Source organism: Magnolia sinica, chromosome 17, assembly GCF_029962835.1.
Source record: "Magnolia sinica isolate HGM2019 chromosome 17, MsV1, whole genome shotgun sequence".
Taxonomy (NCBI): domain Eukaryota; kingdom Viridiplantae; phylum Streptophyta; class Magnoliopsida; order Magnoliales; family Magnoliaceae; genus Magnolia; species Magnolia sinica.
Window position 1 is genome coordinate 10,475,985 of NC_080589.1, and position 26,544 is coordinate 10,502,528.

The following is a 26,544-nucleotide window of genomic DNA, read 5'->3' on the forward strand; positions in this document are numbered from 1 at the left end:
TTCGTACTCTGACAGAGCGTGAAGGTTGATACACAGGTAATTAGAAATTATTAATTGAATATGTGCAATGCAAATAATTCAAATTAAACCGTCCAAAAAAATGTATAACAGTTTAGATGTATCATGAACCAAAAATTACACATATTAGATTATCTGACGATCAGATTGGTGGACATTTATGGGACGGTTACAAATGAAAATATCCAATGGTCTTATTCCAACAAGCAAGTGCCCACTAATCAGAGGTTAGGATTGTTCAAACAATCTGATTTTTTGGATTATAACATAGAGACTTGGGTTTCGCAATTTGGTATGTTTAATTTTAGTTAGTATATCCCACGCATACCATTTCTAGGTGCCTGTGTATCAAGCGTCATACGGAGCCAGAGTAGCAACTAACTCCCCTATCAAGATTATAAAAGAGGCGTCTTCAGCATGGAGTAGGTAAGAGGAAGTGACTTTGCAACAGAGACTATACACAGATGTTGGGTGTATCTTCTCTATTTCTTCTTCTTCTTCTAACTTTATCAGTAGTTGGTTTTTCCCAACATACCCCTAAACTTAGCAGAGATGATTTCCCACCAGGCTTTATTTTGGGTGCTGGAACCTCAGCTTTTCAGGTCTCTCTCTATCTCTCTCCCATGTGGAAATGTTCTTTCTACCACTACAGGGGTAGCTCGGTCATAGTATTTTTTAAAGTGACCAAATTGCCCTTGTGTCGGAGCGTTTGATGTAGGTTGAAGGTGCAGTAGCTGAGGATGGAAGGAGTCCGAGCGTTTGGGACGCTTATACTCAAGCAGGTCTGTGTGAGTCCCTACAGTACACGTGGCAGGATGATGTGTCAATCGAAACCGTCCATGTGGGCCTCCCTATGGATAGAAAATAGTTTAAGAGACACATAGATCTTACGATCCTATCCGTCAGATCACTTAACTTTCACCAACGTTAAGTGATGAAAGTGAAAAAGCTCGATGGCTGCGATTATCTGTTTTTTATGAAAATTTGACCATCCACGAGTAGGCCCTCTAGATGAACGGACCTGATTGACACATCGCCCTGTCACGTGTTCTATAGATAGACGGCTCTACCATATTCTCTCGTTAGTCATGGCTTCTAAACACATTCGAAATGATCACATACACGTTCGAACTTCTTGAAGGCCCACCGTGATCTGTGTGTCCAATCCAAACCATGTATCAGGTGATAAACTAAATTCTAACCCTAAATCCCAATAATCAGGCCTATACAAAACTCAGGTGGGCCAAACCAGTGGGAACAACGTGAAGAATTCACGCCCAAAACCTCTATATTCACATGGTGTGGCCCACTTGAGTATGGAGGGGCCTAATTTTTCATCCTGATGTGGTTCCTAGATAGATTGGATGGCATATACGCAGCATGGTGGGCCACACACATACCAGAAGTTTCTACGGTGGGCCACCCCTCCGTATTGCTCCCATTTGTTCACTTTGGTATGGCCCACCTGAGTTTTGGATTAGGCATGGTTTTGAAATCTGAGGCGGAATTTGGGAGTCTAAGCTGATGGACGGTTTGGATCGGCTGGGGCCTACGTCGGGCTTCGGTGAGTCCGGCTCCACTGCGTTAGACTGGGCTATTTATTGGGCCCAGGACCCGCCCATTTATAAAATGGTACTGTAAAACCTTTTGGTCAGACATGGATGCGGTACGTGTATGATGATCTGGACCATTCGTCCGTGATGTCCACTGTTAAATGGTCACTGACGATAGAATTCGTTGATCGGACTATCTACACGGTTTAACAGACGGGACTTTCCTCACTGAATGGGAGCTGTTGCTGTTTGTTTTTTAGTGCTCCTTCGTACGGTATCAATTAAAGGGCTAGGATTGCCCAAGCTTTGTAACCATTTTGCTGTGGCCCACTCTCTATTGAAAATACCAATTGAACGGTTTAGATCTCATTACAGGTCACAAATTGAAAGGTAGGTTAGAATTAATTGTTCTAACAGGGAGAATTATGGGGCATGCCCCATCCAGTGGGGTCCAACAGACCAATGGTCTGGATCAGCGAACCATGATTCACATATTTTCAAATTCTTCCTTTTTTTTTGTTTTTTTGAAACGAAATCCAAGATGTGTGAAAATTTGCAGGGAAAATGATGGACAAGAGCAATGCAGACGTAACTTCGGACCAATACCACAAATATAAGGTACATCCATCCATGGTGGGCCATGGACATGTTTATCAAGACCGTCCATCCGGTGGGCACTGTGATTGAGGTGGAGCCCTCTCTAGAAAATGTAGAACCTCAAAAAAAAAGGTCAGATCCAAAAATTAGGCGGGCTACACCATCCTGAACGGTGTAAAATCATTCAACCACTAAATCGAGTGGTGTTGCTCACCTGAGTTTTGGAATGGCCTAATTTTTGGGATGTCCTTTAATCCACATGGGGTGCATATAATGAAGGGGTTGGATGACATATAAATAACATGGTGGGCCCCAAATAGAATCCTACTGTGGTTGATGGTGTGGCCCACCTGACTGATTTTTGGTTTTTGGGTCTTAAAATGGTGCCTGGGGCACAACTGATGAACGGGTTGGATTTCCGGCACCCATACGATGGTCATTCCATCTTCTATTGTGAAGATGTCAATGGTTTTGAGACTCGGACGAGTCTGATGTGACTCATATGAGTCGACTCGTACCTGGTCAACACTGGATTCTGATTCAGTTTGATATCATGAGTCACCCGCAGGGTGAGCCTGGACTCGAGCAAGTCGCACAGATGCAGCCCTGACTCGTGCGAGTCACAACTTGGATTCAGGGCTGAATGAGTTGAGTCGAGTTGCCGAGTCTTTCAACCATGATATGTATGAGGAAGAATCTAATCTCTTCATTGCAAGCCTTGTAGGAAGATGTGAAGCTCATGAGTAAGATGGGCCTTGATGCTTACAGATTTAGCATCTCCTGGTCAAGAATCCTCCCACGTATGTATACGATGGCCCATTTTTATTTTTATTTTAATGAAATATCTACCATCCATTCATAGAAATTTTGTGTCCTATGTGATTGACGTCTGCATGATGCAGATGGAAGAGGAGCCGTTAATCCGAAAGGCGTCCAATACTACAATAATCTCATCAACGAGCTGATTAGCCACGGTATTCTTCTTTTCATCTAATTAGTTGATTGGCCTGATATTTGTATTGGGCGATATAAAATGAGGGGCCCACCTGATGTACGGCTGGGATGTCCCATACACTCGGTGAGAATATTGAATTAGGACTCCTTCATTTTCTTCATCTCTCTAATTTCCTTTTGGATGAAGCAGGAATTCAACCACATGTTACCCTCTATCATTTGGATCTCCCTCAAATACTTGAAGATGAATATAGTGGATGGTTAAGCCCTAAGATAGTGTAAGTTGGACTCTTCTACTAACCACTAACCCCACACGTGCACAACATCTGATCCTTGCATCACTCAAGCTCCACAGGTAGATCAACCGACACATACGACATATGTGGACCGTTGGCAAGTACTTTTTTTGTGGGGCCCACTCGATGCTTGGTTCATGCCTTCGGGGAACTGTTCCAGGTTAGCACTTGGAAGAACAGTGTATTTAAAAAAAAAAAAAAAAACTTGCATATCCAAAATTAAAACTTATATATAAATTTCTTCTTTACTGGATTAGCTCATTGTGATTTATTTTTGTTGTACTAAGAAAATTTGTACACCTAGTATTGTAATCTTATAAATATTTTAACCAGATTAGGTGAGGCCGGGCCCAACCCAAGATGATGCAGCCGTTACTGTAGGGTGCACCTTGATGTATGTATTCTATATCTATGCCTTCCATCTTTTTGCTAATTCATTTTAAGCCACAAGCCCAAAAAAAAAGCGGATCCAATTCTCATTTCGACCACACAATAGTAAACAATGGTGATTGACCATTAATGGGCCACAAGTTCTGGTTAAAGCTAATATTTATTTTTCACCTTCATCCTGGATTATATGATCTTATTAATTGCTTGGATGGAAAATAAACATTAAGGTAGGCCCTAGGAAGTTCTTAATGGTAGGACTTTAACCACTATTGTTTCTTATAGTATGGTCTACTTGAGACTCGGGTCTTTTATATTTTTAGGCTCACGCCATAAAATGATATGAAAAAAATGGATAGACAGCATGGATAAAGAATAAATACATCAAGGTGGGCCCCACTGTAAAGACCACAGTCCTAAGTGAGGCTAGGGCTATAAATAGAGGTGAGATAGGATGACTTGATCCGGCTAACTTGACTCGTCCGACTTGATCCGAACTGAATGGGTGAGTCGGTTCGAACCGAGTAAGCTTCACCCAATCCGAACTCAAACCGAGTCGAATTCGAGTTACCTAGTAACTCGACCCAAAACTCAATCCGGTTAGACCCGACTCTCTAACCCTACCCGCCGCACCGTACCTCGACTTGATCCCAAAATCTCTCTCTCCCTCCCTAATCCTCCTCATCTTCCAAGCCCGACCCCTCTCTCTCTCTCCCTCCCTCATCTTCCAAACCCGGCAACCACCAACCACCATCACCCTCCTCCTCCTCGTCCTCCTCTCTATCCTCTCCACTCTCTCGGTCTCTCCCTCCCTCATCTCTCAATCCAACTCGATGCCAACTCGACTCGACTCGGTACTTTTGATCAGATTAGACTTGGTCCGGATCAGTCCAGGCCAGGCCAGACTCGGATTAAGTCAAGCATGCTGGACTCAGTATCGAGTTGGATTGAGTTCGGGTCAGGCCTAATTCAAAACCGGATCAAGTCAAGTCGGCCGTAACTCGGTCCAACTCGACTTGATGCCCAGCTCTAGCGGTAAATATCATAGAATTTTCACCATAAGCGTGTGAGAGTTTTTTCAAGCAAAATACGTGTGTATTTCTTTACTATGATAGTATTAATGGGGTTTGATTTGGTCAGGGAGGATTTTACAGCTTATGCAGATGTGTGCTTTAGAGAATTTGGTGATAGGGTGGCCCACTGGACCACCCTAAATGAACCCAATGTCGCAGCCATTGCATCTTACGACAGTGGGTTCTTTCCACCTCAGCGATGCTCCTATTCATTTGGCTTCAACTGCACAGCTGGCAACTCCACCGTGGAGCCGTACATCGCGGTTCACCATGCCTTGCTGGCACATTCATCAGCTGCCGCATTGTACAGAGAAAAATACCAGGTGAGTTCATTTGGCCACACCTAAGGTTCTATGGGCTTCAAAATGCTATATTTTGATACTTTTGGGCCCACAGCAACCATCAGGCTGTCCATTTATTCGTTTTTACCTATACTGGCATGTAGCATGTGGGCCTAAGATTCAAAAGCATGATAAGCCCAGGCCCAGGAGCCGCTCAAGCCCGGTTCAGACCATTGACAGGCCAGAACAAATAGGCCCCACAAGTCACCTACTTGACCACTTTGACTCCAATGCCACTCTGATCGGACGATCACAACCATTCAAATTGGTTAAGTTAAGATCACTTACCATCCATTTTGCATGTTCTTAAATATTATGGCTGTGATTATCCAATCATGATTATTAACAGCACCTCAGTTTGGCCCACAAAGGAAAGGGACCAGATAGGGCATGCATGACCGGGTCTTGTCTCATGGCCGTCAGATTATAAATCAGTGAAGACTCTGACGTGGCAGGCCAGCCATGCACCTCAGACGGCATAAGGTGCCCTAAATGGGTTCTGACTCAGCTACTAAGAATCACTTGGTCTTGGGTTGAGTTGCGACTTGGTTGAGTTATGGGGTGACTCAGCCGAGTCACCCTCTATTCCCATTAGAGCTGGGCATAGGATGGCTTAACTCGGCAAACTTGACTCGTCCGACTCGTTCAGATCTGACTTGATCTAAACTGGGTGGGTGAGTCAATCCAAATCGAGTTGACTTCATCCAATCCGATATGATACCGAGTCGAGTTGAAGTCACCCAATAACTTTACTCACTCGACTTGATTCGAAACTCAACTCGTACACACACACACACATATATAACTAGCTTTTGAGTTGATGGAGAGGTTGTAATGGAGAGGTTGCAATTCGGACACTTTGGTGGTAGACTCTCATGAGTTTCAACACCCAGTCAAGGGTTCAAGTATCCATAGGTGGTGAAATTCCATTACGGTGTGAGTGCATGGGGGTGTGTGTGCGTGTGTAAAAAAAAGGAATATATATACAAAAAAAAAAAAGAAGGAAAAAGTGAATCTATGTTTTGAGTTGTGATTTTAACCCATGGGTATCCGCTGCACCCGTCCCAACTCAGTGCCAACTTAACTCGTCTCAGTACTTGTGATCGGGTCGGACTCGGTTTGGATTAGTCAGGGCTAGACTCGAACTTGGATCATGTTAGGCTTGTTGGAATTGGTACCGAGTTGGGTCAAGTTCGAGCCGGGTCTATTTCAAAACTGGATCGAGTTGGGTCAGACCTAACCCGGTCTCACTCGACTTGATGCCCAACTCTAATTCTCAATACTGATACATAGTCTGAAGCCGGATCAAACTTGACCAGTCTGAGTTGACTCGGACGAGTTAGTATCCTACTCAGATCCACCAAAAAACAGGGAGAGATTAATCCAGGTTTTTTTAAAAATTTTTTTACCATGCAGGCCAAGCAAAAGGGTTTGATAGGCTTGAATGTATACAGCTTCTGGTGCATCCCTTTTACAAACTCCACGGCAGACGTTAAAGCAACCCAAAGAGCACTCGATTTCTTTAATGGCTGGTAAGTACATATATACAACTAAACAATGTATAGATACGTACATAAATACATGTGCACATGCATAATTACAAATATACATAGATGCCTACATAAAATGAGTGTACGTGCATGCACACCGGCCCACTTTTGCTCTATGATAAGCTCATCTAACCGTAGGATCATCAACCCGGTGGTGTTCGGAGACTATCCAGAGATCATGAAGAAGAATGCAGGATCAAGGATCCCATCTTTCACCAGATCTGAATCAGAACGGGTGAAGGGCTCGATCGACTTCCTTGGTGTGAACCATTACATAACGGCCTACACACAGGACGACTCTGATGGCCCGAAAAGCAACGTGCGAGACTACAATGGGGATATATTCGCTAAATTTCGACGTATGGTTCTTAAAAGAGTTCTATTTTACATTAGTTATCGTGGGCCACGCTGTGAATGTTTCCCATGCTCATCAGGTGGGCCAGATATGTAGGTTGAATCTGGAATGTTGGTTGTTTGGCTCAAATTCGGTTGCGGATTTCTAGCCGTCTGATCTGGCGATGTCAGATAGGGTGCAAACAGGTTGTACATTTTCAAAGTCAGCATCTTCTTTATTATCATGGCCCACTGATGAATGATGGGATTTTTATTATTATTATTATTTTTTTTTGTGGGAAGAGGCATTCACCACGTGGCCCACTTGATGAACGGTCTGGATTGTGCACACGTGTCATGTTGGCACGTGTTAGGCGCCTTCATTTGGCATGCTCTTCCTATTTAGAGGAATTCAACAAAGGGATTTATTAATGATCAATGGCTGATATTGTATTGCAGTTTCAAAAGATGATTCACCAAGCGGTCAGGTAAGATCTAAACCGTTAATCATTTCAGTTTTGACTTGATCACTGGACATCGCTAACAGGGATTGGTAATCAGATCGTGCCGATTGGCCTACCCGCTGTTCCTTCTGGCTTGCAAAGCCTGCTAGAATACTACAAAAATGAGTATGGCAATATACCAATCTACGTCCAAGAAAATGGTAAGCTATTTTCCTTATGATGCTCAAACCAAACAGAGGAAACTGTTTTTTTCACATGGGTTGGGCCCACTTAGAGAAATGAACTTGATGGGCCCAGTTGTAGATTCAAAGATATTAAAGGCCCATCTAGAGCTTAGATTCATTAGTCCATGAAGGTTTATTAATATTACACTCTGGGTGTGGGCTGCTTTTCCATCACATTTATGGGCCCAATGACATAGTGTGGCCCACCCAGCCCATTGAATTTCCAAAGTTCCTACTAACCTACATATGCACATCATAAGGTTTTGGTGGGCCACAAAATGAGTCACTCAACGACACAGCCAGGGTGGAGTACATAAGTGGATATCTTAATGCAACGCTAAGCGCGATCAGGTATGGCCCACCTAACTAATGTATCAGATTAGCTGTTGAGGGTCAGGGCATGGCCTGATTAATAAGGAAATGTTATCTTAATGACAATGTGGGTCCCATACAGGAACGGATCAAACACCAAAGGATACATTGTGTGGTCATTCTTAGATGTTTTTGAATTCTTGGCTGGATATTCGCAGAGGTATGGGTTTTATCATGTGGATTTTGAAGATAAGGCCCGAACAAGACGGCCCAAATTGTCAGCCCATTGGTATACGGATTTGCTCAAGAAAAGAAAGGAAATGAAGATAGAGATGGCCACCCAGCAAACAATGGCCCATCCTACTCAGTAGTTTTTGTTTTTTCAAAGATTGTTTTGATAATCTGGCAGAATGTGATGGATGATACACGAGTACTTAGACATTGGGTATGTGGCATACAACTTAGTCAAAAAATTATGGTTTCCAGTTTACATGTATCATGAACTTTATTTTTCTTTTTTAGTTAAACTTACTATGGAATTGGTGGACGTTTCTTGGACAACTAAAAAAGACAGAAAAAATAAATAAAATCCCAATGGTCCTATCCAACTAAAAAATTGTTCAGGAATAAGATGTTCGGACTGTTCAAACTGTCTGATTTTGGGTATGTGAGGTAGCCACAATCCCTAGTTTTGTTGGTTTAATTTAAGTGTCTGCATTTTAAGCATTTTTATATCTTGAGGATTTGAATTCCAATACATGTGCATGGAATGAACATATGGAAGGCAAGCTTTCAATCTTGAGAAATAATCAGACACTAAGGGGAGCTCAAGATTTACGTGGTTCGCCAAATGGCAGCTAACGTGTATACATACCGAAATGCCGCCAAATCAATCTGGATGAAAATAACGAGATGATGAAGATGAAAGAGAAACCATCCCAGAACAGTTTACACCCGGTCTGGGAAGCATATGACCTGACCCGGCGAGACCCGGTAAGACCCGAAACAGCTTAGACTGGTCTCGGCGCACGAGCGCATTCTACACGCGTGCAAAGATCTAGACCTGGCGTGACATGAAATGGTTTAGACCGGTCTGGGAACCATAGGATCTGACCTATGCACAAGTGAAACACATGTAGCATTTCTTAATTGGAAATAGCGCTCTCTCTCTCTCTCTGTCTCTCTCAAAGATAGTCACATAGGTGTGGGACGAGGCCTATCTTGGGTTGTATGTTATTTATAAATGTGAAAATAAATGTACATTAAGGGAGAATTCTTGTTATATGACAAACCTCATCCACAGTAAAAGAGTGGGAGAGGTAAATCTTATATATATATATATATATATATATATAGAGAGAGAGAGAGAGAGAGAGAGAGAGAGAGAGAGAGAGAGAGTCATGCTCACCTATGCACCTACACACATGCACACCTTTGCACACATGTCATGGATGTCTAATCCGACCTGTCCATGTGATGCATAATCCATATGAAACCCCAAGGGACAAAATTTCACCCTATCTAAAATTTTGGTGGGCCATAGCAAAGAGAATTGCAAATCAAGGGAGGAAACTATTTCCATTTTTCATGGCCCACCAAATTTTTGAAGCAAAGTAAAAAATTGGGCCTGGGGGGTTTCATGATGTGCTACTTCACGTGGACCGTTCAAATTTTGGAGTCACATCACGTAAGATGAGTTCTCAAAAAAGTTGTTATGTATATGTATTCATTTATTTTGTTTTAGTAAAAATAAAAGCTCCGCATGGATTGCATGGACATGCATAAATTGTCAATAATTTTTTAGGTTTCCTATCTCTTAGTATCCTCTCCTTTTGATTTTGCTTTGCTTGCATTAATTGAAAAGGTTACGGTATAATGAAAGCACAGCAAAATAGAACCTATTATACTTCTAGTCATTCATTAATTGGCCCAAACTTAAACATGTATCCTCACTGGGGTATGGGGTAGAGAAAGATGGTCAACATATGGCTTTTACTAATTCTCAATGTTGGTGCCATGTGTTCTTTTAGAGTCTAAATTTAATGTATGCCAATGAAGCTTTCTTGGGGCATGAACTCTGCAAATCTTTTTGGGCTACTCTCTAATATTTATACATTTATAGTCTATTGTCACCTAGATTTCTTTTTATAAAGGGATTTTATTTTTTTTATTTTTTTGGCAATCATAGTTAGTTACTTCAATAGTAAAACAACACCTATAATATACTTGCTACCTGCATAAGATCTTTGACCAAATTAACTCATCAAAATTTGTACATTTTCTTTTGTATACCACACATGGATGTGCGCAATTGCCCAATCTCATGCTATTATACATGTACATGTCTTTTTAAGGCGCACTATTTTAGGGCCCATCATATCCAACGTCCATGATTAATCAAGCAAAAAATAAATGAAAATAGTTTGTTTTCACAAAATAAGACATCTGATTAGTTTAAAATCAATTATTTAATCAATATAATTACAAAAATCAAGTTTGGATGATGATCTTGTCAATCATTTTGACTCCTTATATAAGGCTAAGCCTGGATGGCCATAGATTTTTTATTACGAATCTTAATCTCCATAGAGAACCTAATTAACCACTTAACCCATCATGGTTCACCTAAAATATTCACATATGAATTAAAGTAACCAAGTCGTCATTAGGACCCTTGGTCATCTCAAGTCCATAGATAAGAATGACAAACATAAGAAGTACAAGCTAATACAAAATAGTAAAATCTAATTTGGCTTTCCAAAGCCAGTCGATGAATATACATGCATATATATGTTCATACTTGGGGGACAATGTCACATTGTATAAACTCACCATACAACCAATAGTCACAACATGCATGGTCCCCCATGGATTAGATATCACATAAGTTTTTATAAAATTTTCACATCAAACTTGTCGTACTTTATTCATAAAAGATATATAAATTTTAAATAAGTGTCCTAATAAAATTTACACAATCATATCTGTTTCATGTGTGCACAAAAATAATGTATTAATGATTAAAAAAAAAATTACACAACTTATTGGATTAAAAGAGCATATATTCCAACATCACTTGTGCACACATGTTTTTCTACAATAATAAACGGTTCGGATTGGTCAATTGACCAGCAAGGTGTCCCATGTCAAGTAAGAGCACTCTAATCTATAGTGTTGAGGGCATTGGATCATTTCTTTGAAAGTAATATTTATTAAAGATAACTAATCAGGAAATAAAAAGACATTGATGATCATTTTTCTAAAAGGAATATTATAAAAGATGGCTAATCATAGAAGAGAAAAATATTGACTCTCTAGAGAATGTGATGCCTGATACATGGAAATTAACTAATTACACAAGAAACATACAAATAACTTAATGTAGGATATGGATCAAGCATGTTCCTAACAAACATTGAATGGAAGAAGCTAAGGAGAAATCAATAAAATTCAGGCATAATTTGACTGATCGTTAAACCTGATCAACAAGTCAAAATTCCATCAGAAATTTCAAATTGGTTGTTGGACAATTTCTACTAGTTTCGACAGGTTAACAGATCCAGTCAACAGGTCGACCAATTGGGTAGACAAGTTGAAATTCACAGAATTTTTTGTTTTTGTTTCTGGACATTTTTTAGCATGTTCGATCGATCGACTCAACTGGTCAATGATAAGTTTACAGACAGCAGAAATCAATTTGTGCATTTTTAGAATTTATTTCCTTATTTGATTAAGATTTTTTTTAATTACGTTTTAGGGTTTGTTTAGAATAATCTAAGTATGATAAACTCGTTATTTTGAAATCAATCTATCAATCAATTAAATTATTTTAGAAACTTTTATTGCCTCTCATGGGTTCAAAAATTTTCTCTAGTAGATTCAAAAGTGTCTTGTGGATTGAAGAGTGTATTTTAGATTCAAGATGTTTATTGATCAAGAAAGATGGTAATCGACCTCATCATGTCCTTCCCTGCATCATAACTCAAATTAAACTTTTGGATTGGCCAACATTTTAAATAGACTAAAGCAAAAAATTAAAAAAAAAAAAAACAAAATTTGTTGATTTGAATACTTAATTAGCCAATTTGAAGACACTTCATGGATGGTTGATGGAAATAGCCAATAATATTCTGATTTCAACAAACAAATTTGCAACGGTCAAGAGGAATTAGAATCATTCTCAAAAAAAAAAAACTTATTCATTCATATCTAACTAGGAATAAATGAACTAGGCCTTTTACAATGCAAATCCAACTTAAAATAGGCGCACTTAGACAACCACGATTCCAATTCCATATCCATGTCTATTATCTTTCCATGCTTACCATTTAAAGTCAAAATAGTAATCTCCTCATTGATGACTTTGCGTGACCGGAATACCCTTGCTAATTTCCACAACCAAAATACCTCTTATATACGTAGCTACATGTGACACACCATATGATTGTTTTGTACTTTTTCTGTAGGCACATATGTTAATTTGGAACTTGTGGACTATATTTGAACTTTCCATCAGGTCAGAAACGATACCTAGACTTTCATCCTAAAACATCGGCCCATTTCACTACTTGTTGGACCACCCGTGACGTAGAAACCCCTGATTTTTTGGCTTGAAGATGTAACGGGATGGCTAACTTGAGATAGTGTGTTAAGGCATTCCTCTACACACGTCTGAGACATTTCATATTAGAAGATGAATCACATCTTTCCCTTCTCACATAGGCATGTGCACAAAGAGTTCTTGTACAAAGAAAGAGTGAGTAAGAGGTAAGCTTTATATTTATAATTATTTATTTATTTATTTGTTTTAATGAATAAAAAAGTTTTTTATTCTTACCCCATGTAAACATATATCATGTGTATTGTGTAAATCTTTGTGTCACTTGTCTTTTATTTTTATTTGGCCCTTTCACTTTCTATTTTACTTTTTTTTTTTTTTATTTTGCTTTGCTGGCATCAATCATATGTGCAGTGTTTTTATGCAACAAGACATTCATCAAGCGAGCCATATATCCATGTTGGATTGTGGACCATTTGAATTCTCTTAAAATAGTCTATTTTTCTCGTACAAGTGTGATACACCTTATAAACGGACCCTTTCTTCCATCTAGGTCATGCCCATTGCGTACCCTACCTAATGAATGGTTGGGATCTCTGATATAATGCATATAAATATATGGTTAATGAAGCCCATATGTGCATCCAAAGCATACAACGACACTTGCCAGAACTAGTAGACCCAGCAGATGTTGAGTCAGTCCATATAATGAGATGGACGAACGACTACCAGTTGGGGAGAGCGGAACAAGAGACTTTACCGAACCTTTGCGGGCTTGAAAAGCGAAGCAAGCCAGAGTAGCGCGCTAGCTAGCTACTCTTCCTTTTATCTCACCTTTTTAAAATGTCCACCCCGAACCAAAGGAGCCGAGGGCGCACAACCCCTTCTCGGCTCCGGTGGTACACATGTAATATCAAAGCCGTCCATCAGGTGGGGCCAACTCTAAAGATATCATTGTCCAAAAATCAGATTATTACACTGGCCAAGTGGCCATAATGTTAGAAATATATAGGTGGAGGTTCAGAAAACTTTCGGCCAAATCTTTTTAAGCTATTAAGTGATTCCATAAATAGTGGCCCACCTTATCAATATACTGACTTTAGTTTGGGGTCATGTGGACCGTTGATGCAAAATAGTCATTGGTCTAAATTCATCAGAGAAGTTAATTATTTTATACTATCTACAGCGGGTCCCAATTTGGACTACCATTTAATTTGAGTCAATGTATGCGAGTTTACGAGGTCTGAGTGCACGTGTATTAAGTGTCATTGTGCTAGAGTATCAAACAACTCCCCATTGGGAGAATCTTTGCGAAAGCACGTATAGCTGTGAGGATCGGCAATGAAAACAGGACTAAGCATGGTTTAAAGGACTGAGTCACTCGGATCCATTGGTTCCGCCCTGAGTTGAGTCACGACTCGTCTGACTCGGTGGTGAGTCAGGGGTGACTCATGTTGTCAAATCAGATCAAGTCCCACTGAGTCCGAGTCAACTCGCACGAGTCGCAACTGGCTGGGAAGTCTTGAAACCATGCATATGACTCGTTGGAGCCCAGAAAGGAAGATAAGGACCATCCTAAGGCCTGGGATGGGCTTAGACCTGATGACCAAGCATCCAAGAGTATTTGTTATTGGGACCCATCAGTCAAGCTCAGGCCCAGCCCAAAGGCCTTTATCCCCAGTGAAAATCCAACCCAAAATGGACCCACTTTGACCAGCCCACCCCACCCACGTTCTCCTTGGTTCCATGTCCGGATCAATATTTCTGTCTCTCTCTATGCTTACAACTATCAAAAACACAAAATGAGGTTATTCTATTCTTTTCTTCTTCTTCTTCTTTTTTTATGCAGTCAAACGTGTCAATTTGGAATATGCGGCCTAGATTTGAACTTTTCTTCTAGTTGGAAACCTAAAAAACATTGGCCATTTCACTCCTTGCTGACCCATCTGTGATGAAACATGGCCTGATTTTTAGGCCAAAAATCACCCATCAAGTTGGCTCTACTTATTTTTTAAGTACTCCTGCATGTAATGCATGCTTCAATTTCCTAATTAGAAAGAAAGGATCAGAAAAGAAAACTTTGATACTCTGGAAGATTGGGATGGTGATACGTGGGCATGAAAGATCGATAGTATGTGAAACATACAAGTAATTAGAATTAAATTGCCCAAATTATAGGTCCATTTTTAAATGTATAAAAAGGACAACTTATTCTTGTTTGATTATACAAATATCTGATTGGTGGTTGAAATTAAAATATCCCAGGACCTTATTTCAGCACATAAGTGTCCAAGAATGAGAGGTAGAAATTTTAAATGAACTTGATGTTGCAGTTTTGGCATATATGCGGTGGCTCGACGTATGCTATGTGTACAGTTTTTAAGGGCCCGTTTGGATACTACCAGATAACTAGGTTTTTTAACTTATGTAAGTCAATAAATTACTTTTTTTTAAAAAATAAGTCGGTTGATTATTAAACTTAAATAAGTAAGTTTTTAGAAAAATAACTTATTTTTATAAGGTTTTTTTTAAAAAAAAAATTACTTTTCAACTTTTAAAAGAAACTTATTTTCTTCATCTTAATTGGAAAACAACTTTAAAAAATTATTTAAGAGAGTATGTTCTTTATGACTATGAAACCCTTCTAAATTCATGAGATTGGAAAATCATCCAATGAATGGATGGATGATCTAGTGGGCCCTACATGATGATGGCCATATTGAGGTAGGCCCCACATGATAGATGATCCACATTAAAGGTCTGTTGTTAATGATGAAAGGCCCACATCCATTGTGAGCCCTCACGATCGGAAACCCACATCGAAAGTGGGGCCCACATGATAGGCAACCCACATCAAGGAGGGCTCCACATGATGGGTAATTAATAATGGTGGGCCCCACTTAGGATTCCAACAATCCTTCTTTTTACGCCTATGTCTCTTACAATTTCAATATGTCATCTTTCTTTTGCTCTTAGAGTTGGACTGAGATCGCGAGTTTCACTTCTCTCACTTAGAATTTCTTTCTCTAGCTACCAATGCATCCATAGAGAAACCACCGTCATTGTCATTCTTTCTCAACTGCTTCGAATGAAGGACTGAGATGATAGTTTCGACATCAATGGTTTCCCTAGCTACCATGGTACAAAGTGTCCACGAGACTCTTATAAAACTCTGGAAAGGAATTCAACAGAATTAAGAATTGATCTTTTATGTTGATCGTCACTTCCGCACTCATCAATTTGTAGAGTAACTAATTAAATGCGCTGATGTGTTCATTAATATCGGACCTATTTGCCATCTTTAAGTTATGGAACTACTTCTTCAAATACAGATGATTCGATAGAGATTTTGTCATGTACAAATCTTTTTAACTTCTTTCAAAGTCTTGTGGTGGTTTTTTTTTATCAGAGACATTATAAACTACATCGTCAGACATGCATAATTGAAATGGGGTTTTTGCTCTCTCATCTAGCTATTCTCACTCTCCATTAGTCATAGTTTTAGGATTCTTCGCTATACCAAGAATTGCCTAATGTAATCTTTGTTGAATTAGATCGGCCTTTCATTTTTACTTTTCATAGTTCAAAGTTATTTTTACCGGTGAACTTTTCAGTTTTATACTTAATGTTCTATCCCTTTATTGACATTTTTTATATATCCAAACTTGAAGCCCTAATGTATAGCTCTGATATGACTTGTTAGGGGACCTTAGAAGCAAATTCCAAATTCAAATCAAACACACGAAAGATAAATATAACGAACCATGCACAAGAACATATGGATTTTACATAAAAAACTCTTTTGGGAAAAAACCACGGTAAAAAATGACAACGAAATCCACTGATAAATGAATTATACGACAAATCGACTTACAGATGTGAAATCCTTCAGAAAACCCTAGCCTCCCTTTAAAACCCTTTTAGAAAGGTTAAAACTCTTTTAATCATACTCTAATCCTATATTGTACCCATATTTATAGTGCTATACACAAAATAGGACACAATTTGCACAATTATATAAAATTACACACGTTATTGATTTAAGCATCAGTCAATCGATAGCCACATTCCATCACTCGTATATGCACAAAATGGTTGAGAGAGTTTGCAAGTATTTTTAAAATTTTCTCAATTAATTAACTAATCGATCGATCATGTTTAAAACTGTCTAAAGACCAATCTATATGATCCAGAACTCACTCGATCAATTGATTAGCCTGGTTGACCGTTCAAAACCCTTATATATATATATAGCTTAAAGACGTCATACAACAATCTTGACGGCTTTGATTTTTCTTTGTTATTTTTTAATATATATATACGTTCTATTTTTCTTTTTTAATAAAATGAATTATTATCTCTCAAAAGAAAAAAAAAATTACACATATTAGATTGGTGAACTTTTACTGGACGGTTACAAATAGAAATATACAATGGCCTTAGCGTCCACCAATCTCTTATTAGGATTGTTCAAACAATTGATTTTTGTATCATTACACAGGGACTTGGGTTTGGCAATTTGGTATTTTCAATTTTAGTTAGTATATCCAACCTATACCTTTCTAGGTGCTTGCTTATCAACTGTCATAGGCAGCCAGAGTAGCAAATGACTCCCCTTTCAAGAATATAAAAGAGGATTAGGTCTCAAGTCCAACTGGTTGGACCACAAAGTACAGTTCAACCAGCAGATGACATCCAACCTATTAAATGCATGTGAAATCCAACCCTTCCAACAGATTGGACCCACCATGAAGATCACCTAAAGCAAAAATCATCCCCATCTACTTTTTAGGTGGACCACACTTAATAAAACATTTTCTACCCATTAATAATTTAAAAAAAAAAAAACGTGTTGCGCTCATGACTAAAATTTTCTTTTATTTTACAAGGTGATCCTCATGATAAGGCTAACGTATTCGACGGTATGGATGTCATACACACATGAAAGGTTAGAAATTATTGGCTGGGTGGACGATAACTTATAGTCCAACCCGTTGGACATGAGACCCTCTCATGAAAGAGATGTTGAGGCATGAACAAGGTGGTAACTGAGAAGGAGACCCTATACCAGAAGCTATACACAGATGTTGGGTCTATCTTCTCTATTTCTTCTTCTTCTTCTAACCTTATCAGTAGTTGGTTATTCCCAAAATACCCCTAAACTCAGCAGAGATGATTTCCCACCGGGCTTTGTTTTGGGTGCTGGAACCTCAGCTTTTCAGGTCTTTATCTCTTTCTCTATGGAAATTGTTTTTTCTACCGATGCAGGGGCAATTGGGTCATAATAATTTATTTTTTAATGACCAAATTACCCTTGTGTTGGAGCGTTTGATGTAGGTTGAAGGTGCGGTAGCTGAGGATGGAAGGCCTCCGAGTGTTTGGGACACTTTCACTCATGCAGGTATGTCTGAATCCCTACAGTACACATGGTTCGTTGATGTGTCGATCGAAGCTGTCCATGTGGGCTTCCCTATGGATGGAAAATGGTTCAAGAGAGACATAAATCTTACGATCCTATCCGTCAGTGGCTTGCAAAGAGACGGTGGGGATGAAATATTTCTAATGGTCAACGTTAAGTGATGTAGAATTAAACAATTGAAGGCTACGATCCTCCGATTTTTGTGAAATTTTGACCATCCATGAGGTTCCCGGATAGATGCACGGACCCGATTGTCACATCATTCTGCCACGTCTTCTACGGAGAGATTGCTCTACCATATTCCTGTTGTTACGGTTCTACTGTAACATTTCTAACATCTCTCCTCGGTGAAGAGCTAAACTCGGATTGTGTAGTGAGGCGCTCACCGCCCTTTACCGTGTAGTGAAAATTCTGTGGGGCCCACTTTGATTTATATCTTTTATCCACGCCGATCCATCCGTTTTTTCAGATCATTTGGATCATGAGACCAAAAATTAAGTATATCCAAATTTTAAGTGGGACACACCACATAAAACAGTGGGGATGAAGACATCCACCGTTGAAATCTTCTTAGGGTCCACAGTGATATTTATTTGTCATCCAACCTGTTCATAAAGTCAAAATTTCCTATATTAATTGAAAACAAAAATATCAGATTGATCAAAAAATTCCGTGGCCCCTTGGAAATTTTCATTAGTAGGCGTTCACTTCCCACTGTTTCTGTTGTATGGTCCACTTGAGTTTTGGATATGCCTCAACTGTGGTGTCATGACATAAAATAAGCCGGAAAAACGGATGGACAGTGTGGATAAAACACATATTTCATAGTAGGCCCTAAAAGACATAAAATAAGCCGGAAAAACGGTTGGGCCTGTTTGGGCAGTGGGATTAGAAGGGATTAGGTGGGATGGGATTCATATGGCCCTATGCCAGTTCCACTCCATGTCTAGGAAGAATGGAAAAGCTTGGAATTAGATTCGATGGAATTGCATTGGTCCCGTGCCAATTTCATTCAATGTTAGCAAGTTGTGTAGGTCCTACCATGATGTGTGGGCTATATCCACACCGTCTACCCATTTTTCGAGATTATTTTAGAGCATGGACCAAAAAATCAGGTAAATCTAAAGCTCAAGTGGACCCCACCATAGAAAGCAACGAGGAATGAATACTTACTGTTGAAAACTTCTTTGGGGCACATAATTATAAAATGAGGTTACAAAACAAATGAACGGTTTAAATATATCACATGTGTGTTAGTATATCCAGCATTAATTTTATACCATGGCAACAGGGACAATTCCTGCCATGGGTAATAATTATGTTTTTTGAATCCCATCCCACCTATTCCCTTCTAATCGCACCGCCCAAACACGCCAGTCTTTGCTCCAGGTAAAGGGGGGAACAGATTGGCTCCTCGCCTCACCATGATGTATGTGATTCATCCATGCTGTCCATCTATTTTTCTAGATAATTTTATGGTACAAGAACAAAAATGAGGTAAATACCAATCTCAGATGGACCACATTATAGGAAACAGTGTTGAATGAACGTTGACCATTAAAAACTTTTTGGGGGCCATAAAAGTTTTGGATCAAGCTGATATTACTTTTTTCCCTTCATCTGGGTCTGTATGACCTAATCAACAGATTGGATGTCAAATAAACAGTACATTGGGCCTTTAGAGGATTTTAATGGTGGATATCCAATCATTATTGTTCTCTAGTGGTGTGGTCCAACTAAGATTTATATCCCTCTCAGGTTTGGGATCAAGCCCTAAAATGATCTGTAAAAATGGATGAAAGGAATGGATGAAACAAATACATCATGGTGGGCCCACAGAGCACCGAACACTAGCCACAGGGCTGGTGGCAGGGGGAGCAGCCAATCCGTTTCCGGTAAAGGGTGGTGAACGCCTCCCTACACAATCCGCGTCCTCTGCAACCGGCCAACCGTCGGCGGAAATGAATCAAATGATCACATACGCCCGAACGTATGTGACTTCCCGTACGTTCGAGCTTCTATATGGCACACTGAAATCTGTATTCCCAATCGAATCCGGGTAACAGCTGATAAACCGATATTTAACCGAACATCACAATAATCAGGCCTATCCAAAACTTGGGTGGGCCAACCCACTAGGAAGAATGTAAAAAAACCATGCCTTAAACCTCTATATTCACGTGGTGTGGCCCACTTGAATTATTGATGGGTCTGACATTTTATCCTCATGCATTTCCTCTGATGAATCGATTTGATGGAATATACACATCATGTTGGGCCCTACACGCAGTATAGAAGTTTCTACGGTGGGCGCCCCCCTCCCCATTGCACCTAGTTCTTCCCTGCCGTATGGGCCATCTGAGTTTTGAATTGGGCATACTTTTCTAGATATAGGCCGAAAATGAGGTGTCTCAGATGATGGACGGTTTGGATAGCACATAAGCATCACGGTGGCTCGACACAGCTCGAACGTATGGAAATTCACAAACATATGGGCCAATGTCATATGCGTTGGACTGGGTAATTTATTGGGCCTTAAGCTGAGGGAAGCCCAGGTACGGCCCATTTATCAAATGGTACTGTAAAACCTTTCGGCCAGAGCATTAGTTACTCGGTTTCCGATGCATGTGGCACGTGTATGATGATCCGGACCATACGTCCGTTAATTGGTCACTGACAACAGATTTCGCTAATCGAACAATCTAAACCGTCTATCGGACACCTTTTCTCACTGAATGGGAGCTGTCGCTGTTTTTCTTTAGCGTTCATTTGTACTCTATCAATTAAAGGGCTAGGATTTCCCAAGCGTTGTGGCCATTTTACTGTGGCCCACTCCTTATTGGAAATACCAATTGAACTGTTTAGATCTCGTTGTAGGCCACAAATTGAAAGGTTAGGATTGTTCTAATAAGGAGAAATATGGGGCATCCAGTGGGGTCCAAGAGACCAATGGTCTGGATCAGTGAAGCATGGGCCCATATTTTTCCTCCTTTCCCTTTTTTTTTTTTTTTTGGAGACGAATTCCAAGATACGTGAAAATTTGCAGGGAAAATGCAGGACAAGAGCACAGCAGACGTAACTTCGGACCAATACCACAAATACAAGGTACTTCTACTGTGGGCCATGCACATGTTTATCCTGACCGTCCATCCGGTGGGCACTGTGATTGAGACATGGCTGGAAATTTAGACTGATTGGATGATCCAAATTCTTGGATTGGTGGCCTACGAATGGATGGTCAACAAAGCAAAGTGGATAAATGGTCCAGATCACAAGTAATTGTTCTGATTGGATGCACATTTCTGTAACATATGCCATTGATCGTGTTGTCTCCCATCATGGCTTAAATCCTAACATTTCCCCCGTCAGATGATCCTAGCCAGCCCATGAAAATGTATATTTATGACTAGTAGTCCACATTTTATGGGTTCAATTTGGATTATTAGGACCATCTGATGATTATTGGGGCCGTATATCAACCATTGGGCCCACCATATGAATTATTTGGACCACAAAGCCCACAGAGCTCAACATGACAGGATTTCGTCTCCTATGTGGACCTAGGTTTGGTGTCATTAATCACCTGCCAATGACCTTTGTTGGGCGTCACATAAGTAAAATTCGAATTTCAATTAAATGCACAAAAGATAAACACAACAAAGCATGCATATAAAAATATGTCTTTACGTAGAAGATCTCTAGTGAAAAAAACAAAAAAAAAACCCATAAAGTGATGGTAAATCCCATTGTAAAAATGAATTATAAGGGATAAATCATATTTAATGATGTAAAACACTTCAGAAAACTTTAGCCTCTCTTTTGAACACTCTTAATAGCATTTTAGCTTTCTTTATTATACCATAATTTTGTATTACACTTATATTTATAGTATAACAATTGAAATATAAAATAATTCATGCAATTATACAAATTTATGCGCTTCGTGATTTAAGTATCAATTGATCGATAGCCATATCTTCAACTACTCATATGCTCAAAATTGTTCAGAAAGTTTACAAACATTTTCTAAAATGTGTTGATTAATCAACCCGATAATTCAATCAATTGAACATGTCTAAAACTATTCAAAGACTAATTTATATAATCTAAGGCACACTTAATCAATAAGCTGTTCGATTGATCGAGATCCCTTGTTTCAATGGATGGATTCAATCCTAACTTGTGCTAGTCACAAATTGAATCAAGGTTTTAACCATGGTATGTGTACACGCATATGCATGTGGAAGACTCTAATCTCTTCTCATTCCAAACCTTGCAGGAAGATGTGAAGCTCATGAGCAAGATGGGTCTAGATGCCTACAGATTTTCCATCTCCTGGTCAAGGCTCCTCCCACGTATGTATACCATCGCAACTAATGAAATATGTGGTATCCATTCATCGAAATTGACGTATGCATGATGCAGATGGGAGAGGAGCCGTTAATCCGAAAGGCATCCAGTACTACAATAATCTCATCGACGAACTGATCAGCCACGGTATTCTTCTTCTTAATCTCATCGACTACACATGTCGCCCATCTAATGAATTGATTGGCCTAATATTTGTATTGGGTCATATACAATCAGAGGCCCACCTGATGTACGGCTAGGATGTCCCACACACACTTATTTCCTATTGGATGAAGCAGGAATTCAACCACATGTTACCATCCACCATTTGGATCTCCCTCAAATACTTGAAGATGAATATGGAGGATGGCTCAGCCCAAAAATAGTGTAAGTTGAAGAGTTTTTAACTGATTTCTATGCCCACACGTGCACAACATCTGATCCTTGCATCAGTTAATCCCCACAGGTATATGAACCGTCACAAACGACATACCAGGCTGCATTTTATGTCGAATGTGGACCATTGAAAAGTACATTTTGGTGGGGCCCACCTGATGCATGGCTCAGATGGTTGGAAATTGGGAGAACAGTGATAATATTAATTGGTTTTGATTTGATTCAGGGAAGATTTTACAGCCTATGCAGATGTATGCTTTAGAGAATTTGGTGATAGGGTGGCCCACTGGACCACCCTAAATGAACCCAACGCCGTAGCCGTTGTATCTTACGACATGGGCTTCCTTCCACCTCAGCGATGCTCCTACCCATTTGGCTTCAACTGCACAGTTGGCAACTCCTCCGTGGAGCCGTACATTGTGGTCCACCATGCCTTGTTGGCACATGCATCAGCTGCCACGTTGTATAGACAAAAATACCAAGTGAGTTCTTTGGTTACACCTACGTTGCTGGCCCACAGCAACCATCAGGTTATCCCTTAATAGAAGATTTATTGAATCTACGGCCAGGATTGGTCCATTTATTCTTTTCGGACGATCCTGGCTTCTGGGCTTAAGATTAAAAATCAAGCCAAGACCAGCAAGTTTAGGCTCGAGCCTGGTTCAGAACAAATAGGCTCAAGCCCAAGTCACCTACTTTCCCATTTATAGTATGGCTCTAATGCTACTCTGATCGGATGATCGCAACCATTGAAATTGGCTGAGTTAAGATCACTTAACATCCATTTTGCATGTTCTCAAAATTTTTGCCTCTGATTAAACAATGATGATTATTTAGGGGCCCACCTGATTATTTATTGGTACGGCAGTCGATGGGCCGGGCTTGGTACAGGCAAAAGCAAAAGTTTGAATAGGGCTGGTACATCAGGTCGGTCCGAACAGTTCAAAATCCGGGCCGAAGCCCGTTGACAGTCCTATTAATAGGGCTGATAGTCGGGCGGGTTGGTGCTCACCCCTAGCCCAACCGAAGGTTCCTATACCTCAAACCTATCTCAACCCAACCTCGGGTCGGTAATTCTCAACCCAAGGCCAACCCAAGTGGGCTCGGTCGGGTTGGTTGGGTGGATACATGATAATATTTTTGTTACCATATTAGTCTATTATGTTTTCAATATACATCTTATTTTTTGTATGTATGATTTTATTAATTATATAGGTAGTTATTTATCGTAAAGAACTGTATTTTTTTCTAAACAAATAAGTTAAAATATAGGAAGACTACGGCTTAAAAAGTCATGTTGTGTAACACGCAATCTATTTGGGAGAAAAATCCAACATATCTTATTAGCTTGAGTCATCAGAAATGACTTAGACCAGTGAAACTTGACAGCATTGAAATTTCATGTGCCTTCAACATAGACGATTTGCACTCAATTATAATTTATAAGTAACTTTTATATCAACTGGGTTCAGGTTGTGTCAGGTGACCCAAGATCTCAACCTGAGCCTGACCCAAGTTTTATCATGTTGGTGTTTACATAGCCCAAGCCTGAGACCGAACCCGATGCATCATGCCAAAGCCCACCCAATGTCGGGTCGGTTATGGGTCGGTCGGGTTGAACTCGCTCAACTTTCAACCCTACCTATTAATGGTTCCCTCACAGTAGGCCTTCAAATGTAAAGTTCATAGTTGATCATAGGTGGGGCCAGTTTGGCCCACAAATGAAAGGGCCCAGATAAGATGTGTGTAACTAATCCAGGTTGCTATGCAGGCCAAGCAAAAGGGTTTGATAGGCTTGAATGTATATAGTTACTGGTTTATCCCTCTTACAAACTCCACAGCAGACGTTAACGCAGCACAAAGAGCCCTCGATTTCTCCAATGGGTGGTAAGTACATAGGAATTAAACAATGCATATACACACACACACACGTATATGCACATACAAACATACGTACATACGTACATGTGTACATGCATACATGCATAATTACCATATACATAGGTGCCTATATAAAATGTGTTTACGTGGGCCCACTTTGACCGTCTGCTAAGCTCATCTAACCGTAGGATTGTCCACCCGGTGGTGTACGGAGACTATCCAGAGATCATGAAGAAGAATGCAGGATCAAGGATCCCATCTTTCACCAGATCTGAATCAGAACAGGTGAAGGGCTCGATCGACTTCCTTGGTGTGAACCATTACACAACGGCCTACATACAGGACGACTCTAACGGCCCGAAAAGCAACGTGCGAGACTTCAATGCGGATATGTTTGCTAAATTCCAATGTATGGTACTTAGAAAAGTGCTATTTCATATTCATTATCATGGGCCATGCCGTGAGTGTATCAAGGCCTAAAAATCAGAGTAGCATTCTCATCAGGTGGGCCAGACATGTAGGTTGAATGTGGAAGTGATTGGATTTTTGTGCCAAGGGGCACTTACTGCGTGGCCCGCCTTTTAAACGGGTTGGATTTTTCACACGTGTCATGTTGGCACGTGTGAAGCGACTTCATTTGGCATGCTTTTACCATTTAGAGAAATTCAATAAAGAGAGTGATTGATGTTCCAAGCTCTCATCAGTGGCTTTGTATTATTGCAGTTTCAAAAGATGATTCACCGAGTGGTCAGGTAAGATCTAAACCGTTAATCATTTCAGTTTTGGCTTGAACATTGGACATCGCTAACAGGGATTGAGAATCAGATCCTGCCAATCAAGATGCCAGTCGTTCCGTCTGGCTTGCAAAGCTTGCTAGAATACTACAAAAATGACTACGGCAATCTACCAATCTATGTCCAAGAAAATGGTAAGCTATTTTCCTTATGATGCTCAAACCAAACAGGGGAAACTGTTTTTCACATGGGTTGGGCCCACTTAGAGAAATGAACTTGATGGGCCCAGCCATAGATTTAAAGATATTAAAGGCCCGTCCCAAGCTTAGATTCATCAGTCCATGAACGTTTATTGATATTACACTCTGGCAGTTTGATTTAAATTTCATGCCTGATGAATGGCTGGGTGTGGGATGCTTTTTCATTACATAAGTAAATGGGCCCAATGAGACAGTGTGGCTCACCTAGCCCATTGATTTTCCAAAGTTCTTACTAACCTATGCACATCATAAGGTTTTGGTGGGCCCCAAAATGAGTCACTCAACGACACGGCCCGAGCGGAGTATATAAGTGGATACCTTAATGCAACGCTAAGCGCGATCAGGTATGGCCCACCTAACTAATGTATCATATTAGCCGTTAAGGGTCAAGGTGTGGCCTGGTTAACAAGAAAACAGTAACTTATTACAATGCGGGTCCCATACAGGAACGGATCAAACACCAAAGGATACTTTGTGTGGTCATTCCTAGATGTTTTTGAATTCTTGGCTGGATATGTGCAGAGGTATGGGCTTTATCATGTGGATTTTAAGGATAAGACCCGTTCAAGACAGCCCAAATTCTCAGCCCATTGGTATGCGGATTTGCTCAAGAAAAGCCAGGAAATGAAGATAGAGATGGCCACCCAGCAAGCAATGGCCCATCCTACCCAGTAGTTTTTTTTTTTTTTTATTTTTTTTTTTGAGGATTGGTGTCATACTCTGGTAGAGTGTGATGGATGATACACGAGTACTTAGATATTGCATATATATGTGGCATGCATGTAACTCAAATCGATTCCTCAAAAATCGTGGTTTTGAGTTTAGATATATCATGAAACAAAAA

The 26,544-nt window shown here is 40.0% G+C and overlaps 1 protein-coding gene across 3 annotated transcripts; it reads left to right on the forward strand.

The window, feature by feature from the left end:
* The first annotated feature begins 416 nt into the window (after positions 1 to 416).
* Positions 417 to 26,544, forward strand: LOC131231552 (beta-glucosidase 22-like). Of its 3 annotated transcripts, none has more exons than XM_058227783.1 (13): positions 417 to 620; positions 737 to 800; positions 2,131 to 2,189; positions 22,359 to 22,434; positions 22,505 to 22,576; positions 22,729 to 22,816; positions 23,052 to 23,307; positions 24,597 to 24,712; positions 24,895 to 25,115; positions 25,430 to 25,458; positions 25,532 to 25,634; positions 25,954 to 26,044; positions 26,147 to 26,525. In XM_058227783.1, the coding sequence occupies exons 1-13, from the start codon at positions 483 to 485 to the stop codon at positions 26,373 to 26,375; spliced, it is 1,542 nt and encodes a 513-aa protein (XP_058083766.1). In that variant the 5' UTR covers positions 417 to 482; the 3' UTR covers positions 26,376 to 26,525. The 3 variants fall into 3 exon arrangements, with proteins under 3 accessions (XP_058083766.1, XP_058083765.1, XP_058083767.1); XM_058227782.1 differs by lacking the exons at positions 22,359 to 22,434; positions 22,505 to 22,576; positions 22,729 to 22,816; ... (5 more) ...; positions 25,954 to 26,044; positions 26,147 to 26,525 and adding exons at positions 2,893 to 2,968; positions 3,071 to 3,142; positions 3,313 to 3,400; ... (5 more) ...; positions 8,051 to 8,141; positions 8,245 to 8,623 and having other exon boundaries at positions 431 to 620; XM_058227784.1 differs by lacking the exons at positions 417 to 620; positions 737 to 800; positions 2,131 to 2,189 and adding exons at positions 17,717 to 17,882; positions 17,998 to 18,061; positions 21,126 to 21,184 and having other exon boundaries at positions 26,147 to 26,544.

Excerpts from the sequence above, each read along its gene's own strand:
- LOC131231552 (XM_058227783.1), top strand. The coding sequence starts at position 483 with ATGTTGGGTGTATCTTCTCTATTTCTTCTTCTTCTTCTAACTTTATCA. Across the intron at positions 621-736 it reads CTGGAACCTCAGCTTTTCAG|GTTGAAGGTGCAGTAGCTGA; the intron begins GTCTCTCTCTAT and ends CGTTTGATGTAG. Across the intron at positions 801-2,130 it reads GGACGCTTATACTCAAGCAG|GGAAAATGATGGACAAGAGC; the intron begins GTCTGTGTGAGT and ends GAAAATTTGCAG.